This window comes from Gymnoscopelus microlampas (assembly GCF_963454915.1).
Source record: "Gymnoscopelus microlampas genome assembly, chromosome: 5".
NCBI lineage: Eukaryota > Metazoa > Chordata > Actinopteri > Myctophiformes > Myctophidae > Gymnoscopelus > Gymnoscopelus microlampas.
In genome coordinates, this window is record NC_139942.1 from 38430107 (window position 1) to 38443968 (window position 13862).

The 13862-nt window shown below is 43.1% G+C and overlaps 1 protein-coding gene across 1 annotated transcript in view; it reads left to right on the forward strand.

The window, feature by feature from the left end:
- The first annotated feature begins 2970 nt into the window (after window positions 1-2970).
- The window catches only part of LOC311044653 (3',5'-cyclic-AMP phosphodiesterase 4B-like), an 81429-nt gene continuing 70537 nt past the window's right edge, over window positions 2971-13862 (forward strand). The window contains exon 1 of the mRNA XM_084056362.1: window positions 2971-3057. Coding sequence (XP_083912488.1) covers window positions 3016-3057 — 42 coding nt within the window. The 5' untranslated portion in view covers window positions 2971-3015. The remainder of the gene's footprint in view (window positions 3058-13862) is intronic.

Sequence of the window (13862 nt, forward strand, 5' to 3'; positions counted from 1 at the left end):
GCATCGTTGTGCGACAAAACAAGTGGTTAATTGATTTGATATAATATAAATTATATAAAATCGCTAGCCTAGCTAACCCTAAACTTCTTGTCTTTTCCTCATTCAACTGTAGAACCATTTATTTCCCCACAAGGTGTTAATTTTAATGATTATTATGCAGTGTGCATCATAATCATCATGTGGACCCTTCATGTCATGTCAGTGTCTGGAAAGTCCCTTGGATGCTTGCTACAGAGAGAGTAGAACAACACTCCAGAAGCCATAGCAACACTTCAGTTAGAGTTTTAATGAACCTCTTGGCGTCAGTGGAGACGGTGGACCTTGGAGTATTGGAGATCCTACAGCAGGTGTGTGTGTGTGTATATGTGAGAGGGCAGGCTGACCGTAGACTCTACGGTCAAATATGGAGAAATGAAAGGCCCTACGGTGTGGAGCATTTTATTTCTCCTTATATAGTTATAATGCCAATTAATTCCTCCCGCTGCTTACCACTGGAGATCGCGCCTCTGTCCTAATCCTTCCACTCAACATTCCCCGCTGACAGGTGCTGCAGGAGTATGTGCACATTGTGCAGTGACAAACATCACCCTCCATGGCCAGCTTCCCTTCCCCGAACACTTGCGTTCACCACCCGAGCACAGGGGTGGTTGCATATAGTTGCATACTGTATCAGGATATCGATATTATAATCAATGCAGTGTATTGCTATTGATTAGCTAGTATTTTATACTTCATTGGATAGTGTTGGCCTATGATGACATGCCCAAAATAGGGAATGGGGACAAGAGCATTAAAAACACCCATCCATTCATACATTATCATCTTCTCATCTCTCTCCTGCTGGTTAGGGTCACATTTAGCCATGCCTTTGCCAATCTTGCCTAGATAACGGTGTTTGAAGCATGTCAGGGAGTCTAGAGAGGCACGGATGCACTTCTGATAAACGCGCAAACCCTCATGCCTGCTGACCGTGCATAATATGGAGCAGTTCTCTTCCCTTCCTGCTGAGATCAGACCTTCATGACAGGCTGTGTGATCATACCTCAGATCTTCTTGACATGCTGGAACCTGTTTGATCATCGTACCGCCAACGTCCATGACATGCTGTGTGTGATAACACTACCGCTGCCCCCTTGCTTTTCATGTCACTTCACTTGGCAATTACTGAGAGCTCCAGGAAGCTGATGTCTTGTAAGCTTCAACAAAATGAAGCAAACCTGTGTCGCAGCATAGTTCTATTCATATTCTCTTCATGACCACTTGTCAATAGTACAGTTTACAGTTTAGGCATAAAGCAGACACTCTTAATCCAGAGCGACTTACAATAAGCAAGGACACAAGATAATACACATAATACATCAAATGCATAAAAATCTAATAATAACTAATACATACGTAAACCAAGAACCTATCATTAGCCTGTACCGGTACTATTTAACGGAAGGTTAAATAGTACCAGAAGGTTAAATAGTACCAGAGAAGGTTAAATAGTACCAGAAGGTTAAATCCACATTTGAACCGTAAACCCCATCGCCACAACACACAGAGGCCTGTTAATCAAAATAAATGGAAAAATCAATAGTGACATGATTGGTATAGATTGGTTGATGGATCAGCCAACCGTGTCCTACTGTTGGATGCTTTGGGAGAGCTGAGGTAATTCTGTAAGTGATGTTCTGTTCTGGCATCCAGAGGATGCTGCCTAGCAGACAGACGGACAGGACTGGACAGGACAGGAGGCTATTATATAACAACTTTAAACAGACATAATAAAACTTGTATTGGGTATAAAGATCCCACTGTGACCTCATTATTTAACCCATTAAGACCTGGAACGCATCTGTGTAATTTTTTGATTTGAGCAAAAAAAAACATTATTTTACACTATTCAAAAATAGCAGATCTACAAGCTAAGAGCTTGTAGATCTCCTATTTCTTTAAAAACAATGTGAAAATGTGTGAAAATCTTTGAATATATATTTATTCTTTTAAAGCAAAAAAACACTTTTAGCTCAAATCTTTGCTTCTGAGGGTCCCTGGAACAAAATATTTTGAGTTGGGGGTCCGCGGCCAAATACATATCATTTTGGGGGTCGTTGACATGAAAAAGTTTGAGCACCACTGATAAAGAAACATAAGTTTTTCAGAATACTGTTGGGTTTAGAAGACATTTGTAGTTAACTGTACCTTCAACCCCCCTATCTGCCAGCTTACACCCACCTTTATTGTGTTTAAATGCACTCAAAGATCTACAAACCTGGATTACATGATTGCTGTGAATATTGCAATGGGAACCTGCAAACCAACAGCAAACGGGATGAGGTGTTTGTGTGGCTTACATATCCCTGGCATCAAATGCAGGTTGAAGGTTCTAATGATCAAAGGACGGCATGACCTTAATCTGGCTATTGTTGGGTATGCAATGTGGCCTTTACCTGATCCAACTCTTCAGAATAGAGAGTATATCAGGTAATATTGCCATAATGATATGCATGTAGATAAACAACAAACACTCAGTTGTTAATATCATATATTACGGCAGTGGTTCACAAATCCTTGACAGAATTCTAGGGGGTCCCCAATCTGTTAATATACTGTAGCATAAAAGCTAAAAAATAACCGATCTACAAGCTCAAAATGTGCTGCGATGCGTTTTGAGCTTTTGGATCGGCTATTTTCCAAGATTGAAAGATTATGAAAGAAAATCTTATCAGAAGGGGGTCCGCAGCCTAACACATATAAACTTGGGGGTCCTTGACGTGAAAATGTTTGACAGCCATTGGTCTTACAGGCACTGAATGTATGTATTCCAAAAGAGCAGTTTTTGGAATGATGTTGGTGATTCTTCTCGCCCACCACACTCCTCTCTCTCGATGTGCAGGTGTAGCGCTGAAGCTGCCCAGAGCAGGAGGAGACACGGGAGGCAGCGTGTGGACTGACGGACTGACGGAGGGAGGTTAAAAAACAGATCGAAAGGAGGAGGCGGACGATTCCTCTGAGTAAACATCAGTCAGGATGAAGAAAAGCAGGAGTGCGCTGGGAGTCACCCCAGGTGACGTGAGTATTATCGACCCGCCTTTGCTGTCCCGTATCATCCATCCAGCCATTCGTTCATCAGTTCATTCCTCTAGGGATGCAAGTATCGATGATGTTCTTAGCCATTATTCTATCGATTACTTTTAAGATTAATCGAATAATGGAGAAGCATGTTTTTTGGATGATTTGTTTTATATATAAAAAAATATACAGTATATTACTTGATTTTTATATAATCGATTAAGAACAATTAAGAACAAAAAGCGATGTTTCAAATGTTCCGTCCAAAATCTATTATTGTTTTATTACAATTGATTAAATCGATTAGTTAGATTAACTGTTGCACCCCTGCATACATCACTGCGCCCCGCGGCCACTTCTGAAAATCCTGAATGAACCTATAGTTGCCGAGCCCACTGCCATTCATTCCTCTATGTAGAACTTTACATCGTAGCCATTCTTTGCCTGGTGTGCAGCACCTCATCCTTTGCAACGCGCCGCCTCGTCCGTGTGTCGTTGTCCACGTTGAACCGGGGTGGCGGTGAGGCTTTTGGACAATGTTATGGTGCAGTCTCTCATCAGGAGATGCTGGCTGTGACTCACTGAACAGATGCCCATTCAACAGACGGCTGGCCTGGGCAGGGCCAACTGCGGAGAGGGGAGGGTGGTGGGGTGAGGTAAGAGCAAGAAGGGGGGAAAAAGAGAGAGAGAGAGAGAGAAAGGGGGGGGGGGATTAAAAACCAACAGGCATGGAGGAAGACAGAAGGAGACAAAGGTGAAGAAAAACAGGAAAAGCGAGCGGGAGATCTGACAAAAGGGTGGGATAGTGGTGCGGGTGTGTGTGCGCAGAGAGTGCAAGAGTGAAAAGGTCCATCTGTTTCCCCTCAAAAGCGGCAGTGTTTATAATTAGACGGCAAGACCAGAACATTTGTGACGATGACCAGAAGCACCTCATCTCTTTCCTGTCTGTGTACTGTCAGTACCGTTTCTGTACTGTTTGCACCATCTGTACTGTCTGCACTGTGTGTCTGTACTGTCTGCACTGTGTCTGTACTGTCTGCACTGTGTCTGTACTGTCTGCTGCACTGTGTCTGTACTGTCTGCACTGTGTGTCTGTACTGTCTGCACTGTGTGTCTGTACTGTCTGCACTGTGTGTCTGTACTGTCTGCACTGTGTCTGTGCTGTCTGCACTGTGTCTGTACTGTCTGCACTGTGTCTGTACTGTCTGCACTGTGTGTCTGTACTGTCTGCACTGTGTCTGTACTGTCTGCACTGTGTCTGTACTGTCTGCACTGTGTCTGTACTGTCTGCACTGTGTGTCTGTACTGTCTGCACTAGGGATGGAGCTCGAAAACCGGGTCCATTATATACCCGGGCATGAATTTATCGAGACCCGGTTTTCGATAAGCTTTAGGCTTGTCGAGCCTGTTATCGAGTGTAGCGGCCCATGACGTCATGTCTAAACTATCAAAACAAGAGGCGATCAAGAAATAAATCTAATCACCCACGCTGGCACAAACATGTTGGTCTAAAAGTGTATTGATAGCTGCAAGTTGTGCCAAACAGCGCTGCCCGGAGCGTGTCCGTCCCTCAGTCTATCGTTGCCGAAAATGGCAGATCTACAAGCTCACAACGTGGTGCGAACAGACGCAGTGTGAGCTTGGAGATCGGCCATGTTTGGTGCGTGACACCGTCGTACGATGAAGTATACATTGCGCTTTTAAAGTGACAGTACACACATTGACCGTTTCTTCAATATTATTTTCCAAAAGTAAAAAGGTCACTTGCCTTCTGTCTGTTAGAAAAGTACTGTATTTGAAGGCCCTAGTAAAATGTAGTGCAAGTGATATATTTTGGTTAAAACAAAGAAAAAAGAATAGAAAAAATAACTATGCATTTTTTGTTTATAAAAAGTTGAAGAGACATGGAGATTTTATAGTAATTGTTACAGTACTATTCATAATATAAAGCCATTTAACACTTATTGCACATTATATGAATGGTTGTTTTAATGATAGGCAAAAATATTTTTTACTTTTGTCATCTTCATTTAATTTTATATAGTGGTCAGCCACAAACTCACTGTCACAACTGGCCAATAAAAAAAGATAACGGATCTGTTCAGAATTTTTCGCCTCACGTCTTTTTTCTTAATAATAGAAAAAGATCGATAGTGGGCTCGATAAAAGCTCGGTTCGATAAGCAGGCTCGATAAGGTGCTCATTATCAATAAAAATTAACGAGCTCCATCCCTAGTCTGCACTGTGTCTGTACTGTCTGCACTGTGTCTGTACTGTCTGCACTGTGTCTGTACTGTCTGCACTGTGTCTGTACTGTCTGCACTGTGTCTGTACTGTCTGCACTGTGTCTGTACTGTCTGCACTGTGTCTGTACTGTCTGCACTGTGTCTGTACTGTCTGCACTGTGTCTGCACTGTCTGCACTGTGTCTGCACTGTCTGCACTGTGTCTGTACTGTCTGCACTGTGTCTGTACTGTCTGCACAGTGTCTGTACTGTCTGCACTGTGTCTGTACTGTCTGCACTGTGTGTCTGTACTGTCTGCACTGTGTCTGTACTGTCTGCACTGTCTGTACTGTCTGCACTGTGTCTGGAACTCTGGACACTGCCTGCGTTATTACCACTCTGTACATCTCGGTAATCCACTTCCATACCTGGTTGAGGTACGCCTGCATACAAAGCGTGGTCAATCTCGTCATATTCATCTTCAAGCCTGATTTATACTTGGTTGTATTGTGGTGTTGCACGCCGACAATGGCAGATCTACAAGTTCACAATGCGTCACACAGCTTGTATATCTGCTATTTTTGGCACTGCACGATGGAGCATAAATTGGCTTTAGTCTTCTGAGGTGGTTAGCATTACTGGGGATGTAGAGAATACATTTGCATAATGAGTTTTTATTTTCTGTCTTTCCATTTGATCATTTTAGACTACCTGATGCTCATTGCTCAATATAAAAATATCTTCCCCAAAAAAGTGCTGTTTTGTAAAATAATGAGCTAATAGCTAATTAGATGGCTACTAATGACATGGTTTCCCAGGCACTTTCAAACACACAGTTTTCAGCTCTGTAACCTGTTCTCTCCAGTTTGACATCTTGACACTGCTGGACAAAGGCTGACAGAAACTGTCCTCTATGTCCCTGAGTCCAACAGCGTTTTGACTTTGAAGTCGTTCCAAATGTGCGCCTACAGCTCTGCTCTGACTATTGGCTCTGCTTGCGAGCGAGCATGTTAGATTTTTCAATTCTTGCCCCAAAATTTCAATGCACTTCGGCACATAAAAAATGCACTAGGTTCGATAACCTCCATTGCAAAAGCGTCAGATGTAGTATCTCCTTTTTTTCTACAATTTTGTTGGATTTATTTTGCCCAGAAAACATCAAATAGCACTGAGTTCAGAAGTATTCCCAATTGCATGATTTATTCATGATTTTTCTTTCTTTGTTGTGGGTTGCCAGATCTGTGACACTGAAATAATCAATATTGTACAGAATATAGAATGGTGTTAGTCAGTAACTAAGTACATTTACTTGAGTACTCTATTAAAGGTAGGGTAAGTGGTTATTTTCTTTGGTTAAAATAGCTCTATATTCTGATTGTTTGTAACTAGAGTCTCCATGTCTCTCCAGCTCTTTATTAAACAGAAAATGCATTTTCAGGTCAGTATACCAATTTTATCCAATCAGGATAGAGCACTCGGACAGGATACAGATTAAACAAGTGAAATTGGAAGTGATGAAACAAAGAAATGAGCAGACACAATTGGAACTGGAACACTATACGAATTAAACTGATAAACGGGTACTCTCGGGCAGAAATGTTGTCACCTAACTGAAAATGTATGTATTTTCTGTTTATCAAAGAGCTGGAGAGACAGGAAGACTCCTAGCCTGGTTCCAGACGAATCTGCCTTTGCAAAATTGCATGCACTTTAGCCCTCGGCAGATTAGGTCTGGCCCCCATCCATAGAGATTTCATTTCTCTCCCTCCGCAGTTGTGCGGAACCAACCAGGGCCCAGTATCCAAATGTGGGTGGGCTTAGCACAAGGAAGCACTGCTCTGATTGGTTCGTTCAAGGAAGCACTGCTCTGATTGGTTTAGGTCTAACCAATAGAGTCCGTTTGGATCTTTTTGTAACCGCCCCTTGGAAAAAAAATTATCGTTGATAGGGACCAGACTAATATCCACGCAGTGTGTCGTGTGATATTGTCTGGCCACGCGAGGCTAGAAGACTCCTGTTACCGAACTCTATAGCAGAATATAGTGCTTTAACCTTTTAACAAAAAACGTTTTGTTTTAACCAAAAAATATCACTTACCCTTCCTTTTTAGTGAAAACAAATTAGTATCTGTTACTCACTTTTGAGCTATGACTTTTTTTAAGTAATTTATTTTCAAAGACAAATGTTGCACTTTTGACTCCACTGCATTCCTAGGAGGGGAAAATGTACCTTGTTACATTGTAATTTGTACTTTTGAATACTTGAGTCTTTTTATATATATATAGCAAGTACTCCAGTATTTTAACCCAAGTAAAAATGTGATTGAGCATCTTTCAGATGAGTAATATTTGACCAGGATTGTACAGGATAGTTGAGTACCTTGTCTACCCCAGGTGATGATACATTGGTTGTGAATAGTGGCCAGACATCCTGCTACACCCCTGAACACCTCTGCCCTCCCAGCCTTTCATGAAGCCATTCACATTTTATATGCCGTCAATAATTGATGTGAACAGTCTTCCTCTTCACATCAACTACCAGAAACAAGCAGCTCTGCCATGGCTCAACTGCACGCCATGTTCTCAAAGCCTCAATGCCAAAGCCTCATATCATTTATTCATAATTTAGGGGCGGCAGTGGCTCAGGGGTAGAGTGGCCGGGTAGAGTGAACTGGAAACCGCAAGGTTCCCAGTTCAATCCCGGGGTGGGGGGCTCCCCCACAGTTAGTGTCGAAGTGACCTTGAGCAAGACGCTGAACCCTTAATTGCTCCCGATGAGCAGGTTGGTGCCTTGCATGGTTTCCTCCGCCATCGGTGTATGAATGTGTGTATGAATGTGTGTGTGTGTGAAATGGGTGAATGTAATGCACAATCTATGTAAAGCGCTTTGGATAAAACCGCTATATAAATCTACCATTTATTCATCTACGATACAACTTTATTGTCAGCTTTCACCGAAATTTGCTTGAGCGGATTCGACATGGACACGGTTCGCAGCTGAGCAGCGCCCCGGAAGTTGTCCTATCCCGGAAGTTGTCCTATAGGGCTTCAACAACATTATTACCTTAGCAGCGATTCTTCTATGAATTACTATTTAGATTAATGGAATGATCAAAGTTTGTTATTTTATATAACATTTCTGTATGGACCCGATTAACCAATTAAGCGTTATTTTACACTTTGTCGTACAACAGTGTTGTGCAAAAATGTTAAAGAAAAAAACGACATACACACACGAACAGGACTGTGGGTTTGGAGGCAGCCCAGACAACATCACAGTTGTTTAGTCTTTGTGGCCAACAAAAAGCCCTTTAATCTTAATCCCAAATATTATCCAGCACAAGTTTGTTTGACACAGAAGGCAAAGTGCCTCCATATGACATGGCGCTGTACCACTCATCACACTGTACTTCCTGTGCTGTTAATTTGGATTGGATACAATACAGCTCAGTATGAAGAAACTAGACTTTTGACACTTGTTTTCGATCGAGTGTTCTATTCCAGTGGTTCTCAAAGTGGGGTCTGGCCACTTCCAGGGGTCCCAAGGAACCAGGGGGGTCCCCAGCAAAATAATGTGATCTAGCGTCAAAATCAGTTTTACCACTTTAACCCTATTACCTCATTTCATCATTATACTTAAGCTATTCAAAAATAGCAGATCTCAAGCTCTCCCTAGCAACAAAACCTTTTTAGATGGGGGTCTGCGGCCAAATGCATATACATTTGGGGGTCCTTGTCATGAAAACGTTTGAGAACCACTGCTCTATTCTCATGCTGTGTAAGTGGATATAATGAGAAATACATAACGTTATGCAGTGTTTCCTTTCCCTTTGTCCAATCAAGGCCATTGAGGAAGGAAGTTTACCCTTGTCCAATCAAGGCCATCGAGGAAGGAATCTATAAACGGGAGAGAACGAAATGTTCTCATTACAGAGACACAATCCATGCACAATGAATAGATGGATAGATAACGCTAACAGAATGCCTACAATACCGTCATGTATCGACAGGGTGTCATTTAGATATCTGCCGTTTGAATGATCGTATTGCCAGTGTCTCAACTGACACTTGTTTTTTTTTTCTTCCCTGGAACAGAGAGAATAATGTCGGAGTCTCAACTGACATCGTGTTTTTTCTCTGGTACAGGAAGAATGTCTAAGAATAAACCAGACAGCCTCCCATTTCCTCTAAGCCTGTATAAAGGACAGACGCAGTCAGCAGAACTGTGTTCATTGATAGTCAGGTGGATGGAGGGAGCTGGGAAACTGGAGACACTGGTCTTTGTCTCTGGTTTCCCTCACAGTTTCTCTGTCTCTTGTCCTTTCTTCTCTTCCTTGGCTCAGTCTTCTGTGGATCCTACTTGTTCTTACCTCTCTCGTTCTCAATCTAAGATCTTCTCTCGTTCTTCAATCACCAATTGGTTCTAGCTCTTGTCGACTATAAGAACTAAGAAGTGAGCCGTGCCATAACTTATTTCACAGGTTCTGGATTTGTTTCCATACATTGTGGCTCTGTTTCACATTAAGTTATCAGAAACTAATATGGGCCCTGCACAAGAGGTAGTTCTAACGGGACTTCTGGGAACCCAGAATTCAGAACTTATTCTTTTAACACATGCGTGTCTAAGAGATTTTGAAGTCAATTATCTTTGCTCAGGAAGCTCTCAGAAGGTTCCCCTTCCATGACTTTTCCTAAATAGCCAAATGATCTAGTTTTTTTTTCCCCATCTGAAACGTTTTCTAAATATGAAATTAGGCACCTTGATACCATCTCGGACGTAAATGTTCGTCTACATTGACCGCTCTCACCCTCTGTCCCCCAAGCAGGGCAGGTCTTCACACCTCAGACCGCCTGGAGATGTGTCATCGTTAATGCGATCATTTGGATCCATTGTGTGTGGATGTGTGTAAAGTGGTGTAGTGTTTCACTTGTGCCAACTCGAATGCAACTGAAAGAACAGTTTATCCCTTTGTGCAATTCTTCAGATGACAGCCAAATCAAATCTCATGCTTGTGTCCTGGTTGCGCACTGTGTTTAAAATAACACACACATAGGCTATCTCTGTCCGGCGTGTCCGCCTCTCTCACCTCAGTGCACGCCACACTGCACACTAAAACCCTAAGTGTTAATTCATAAATGTTTAACTCTGAACAGTGTAGGCTAAATTGTAACCGAAATGGACTGACAGCCTTCATATCTCTGTCTGTCTGTCTGTCTGTCGGCACCTTGGCGTGTAACCAAATGGACGATTTTGCCGTTGGATGTCGAACAAATAATTATCCAAGGAAAATTTGGTGAAGTGTACAAAAGCACTTCCGTATGTATAGCCTACTAGCGGTCTGTTTGTCGGGATGACGTCACAAACATATATGATGACCCATGGATATATGATAATTCTGCCTCAGAGCTGCGCTGTTAATTTAAAACAGAACGTAAAAGATAGCATGCAGTTTCATAAGTTTTGTAATTAGTTATAAAACCAGGAGAAGAAGACTACATTCAAAGTGGAACAAACCTGGATATTTTGTCAAGGACTTAAGGAGGATTGTAAACAACATCAACATGATAAACACCACACTTTGACATAATTTTACAGACGCTCAGCTCGTCTGGTAAGATATTATTTATATGCTTTCTGTCTCTAACCAAATGAAGTGTTCCTGTGAGCTGTGAGTGGATTACATGTTGTGTAAGCAACGCTAATCGACATTTAATAGACAATGGTATCCCTGCTGCTATCCAGCTGTATGGGTGAGTAGGTGTTAGACCCCGAGGAAAGACAGTGGCCAATGAAATTGCAGAAAAAAACTGTCAATTTGATCTCAAGTCTGTTTGTGTGGTAGGTCGGCTAAATGCCGTCATGCAAGTGTTAAAATGTGTCTAAAATGGTCAAAAATAGCTGCTCCACAAGCTTTTTTTAATTATGTATTTTACTGTACCTCCATAAACAAAAAACATGACATAACTTACAGGTTATGGAAATGTTCAGGTTATGGAAGTTTCTGGGTTGCCCTTCATACTGTAGTTGAAAAGAGCCACACGTCTGCCCATCTTATTCTCTTGTGGAACTCTGTATGCACAGGTGTGCTGCAGTCTGTTTGTTTGATAGTTTGTATACGTACTGTACCGTTCTCTGTGATACAGTTAAGGCAGCTCTCCACTACACCGATATCGGCCCGACTCGGCCGCGGAAGGCATTGGAAAGTGTCTCCTGCCAACAACCTGTTGTAGATAGCGCTGTGTCGTCGGGTCGGGACTTATAGATTACCGTCGATGAACGACCGAGCAGGTTTGGTCGTGTCCTAACCGCTAGAGCCGTCGATAGCCGTGGGGTAGTGAAGTGAAGTTCACTGATCTGTCCGTCACCCCCGCCCCGCTCCGCATAACATTTGGAGCGACGCCCACTGCACTCTGGTTGGTTGAGGATGACTCCCACTTCCTATGCCCGGAACATCGACTCGCTGGTCGCTGGCTTCCCTAGCCCCTGTAATCAGTGTTGCCATGTCGGCTTACTATAAGCGACTTTGGGCTTCTTTTTCTGTAGAAGTTGCTTGTACAAATTGGTGTTTGCGTTTTTTTGGCCTTGTTTCTAAATTGTAGTTTCTTATTTAGGCTTGTTTCCAATTTTTGTTTGCATTATTCAAACCAGTGGTTCTCAAATATTTTCATGAAAATGTTTTGTGCGTTTGTGTCTTTGAAAATAGCCAAGCTTGTAGATCTGTTATTTTCAAATGGCCGATGCATATAGGTTTAAAGTGCTCATGTGGCCTAAGTTGCTTCTTTTGGGCTTGTTTTCCCAGACCTGGTTGCTTATTTCTCTCACATAATATGGCAACACTGCCTGTAAAAAGGAGTCCTCATTAACGTTGGCCGACAGTTTGTGCTGAACTAAATACCAACTTTTGCCAACAGACTGCCTGTCTGTTGTAGTCTGAAGTAGTCTGTTTGGTGGAGAGTCACCTTACAGTTTCAACACAAGCCTCGCTTTGGCATTTTGGCCTGGACAGTTTGTAGGAGGGCTGTTGAGCAGTTAATTGGGCTTAAAAAGGGAGAGTACGCGGCCCGGGGAGGATGTAGTGCTATTCAAATGACCTCCCTCCGGCTTATATCTCCTGCTCTCTCTCTCTCTCTCTCTCTCTCTCTCTCTCTCTCTCTCTCTCTCTCTCTCTCTCTCTCTCTCTCTCTCTCTCTCTCTCTCTCTCTCTCTCTCTCTCTCTCTCTCTCTCTCTCTCTCTCTCTCTCTCTCTCTCTCTCTCTCTCTCTCTCTCTCTCTCTCTCTCTCTCTCTCTCTCTCTCTCTCTCTCTCTCTCTCTCTCTCTCTCTCTCTCTCTCTCTCTCTCTCTCACCTCCCTATCTCTCTCTCACCTCCCTATCTCTCTTTATCATCATCTCATTTTCATGTCTCCGCAGCCGGACAGCCATGCCATTTTTGGGTTGTCTGTCCGTCCCACCGGTGTGAACACAGGAACTCAGGAATGCGTTGAGGGAATTTCGCGACATTTGGCACAAACGTCCCCTTGGACTGAAAGGATGACCTGGTTAGAAGTAGGTGGTCATGGGAAGGTCACTGTGATCTCACGAAATATGAGAATGGTGATTGTGAATTTCTTGACAATCACCATTCACTACATACACAGTATACTGTATGAGTCTAGACAGACACAGCAACCGGTTGGTGGAGGCATACAACCGCGATGCAGTATTTCTAGTTTCTCTTCTCTCTTTCCCTTTTCCTTTCTAGTCATTCTCTCAACACACGCACACGCACACACACACACACACACACACACACACACACACACACACACACACACACACACACACACACACACACACACACACACAGGCCGTATGCGCTGCAGCTATATTGGCATGAAATTGGACCTGGAAATTGGACTCACTGGAAAGGCTGCACACGTATATGGAACATAGCCTTAATTAGTATCATATGGTAACACCTTTCGAAGGAATATTTCACAGGTGTCACCACCAATGATAATTAAGATTGTGTTCTCTTCTGGTTGGCTCACTGTGGAAAGGCCCTGCTGCACATATGGAACAGAGCCTAATTAGTATCATGGGGTAACACCTTTTTGAAGGAAGTCACATGCAGTCCAATTTCATGGGCTGCAGCATAGGCCCTATTAAGAAACTCACACTGATGGGCTTCTAGGAATTCCTCGATTCTCCTCTTGCCCCCGGCTCTGTCTCTCCTGTTCCATTTGGGACGTGTCAGGTCTCTTCATTTACACCGGGATGGAGTGGACGTAAAAGTGACTGGTGATGTAGTATATGTGCCCTGGCTTGGCAGCCTCCTCTCCTGCGAGGAATGGCAGCTTGGTTTACTGCCGACCATTACGCCGAAGCACCAAAGGCGTCCCTGCGCTCCCGCCCCCTCGGCCAGGGTCACGCCACCCAATCAACCGCATCAAATGCACACGATTTATATTCAACACCACACCGTAAAGAATGTCTCCAAGGCATCGAGTGCTGGAAATGGGCTTTGACTAAACAGTTAACCCATTGAGACCTGAAGCCGATTCTACATGTCTCCTAAATCTCAACAGTATTCTGAAAAACGT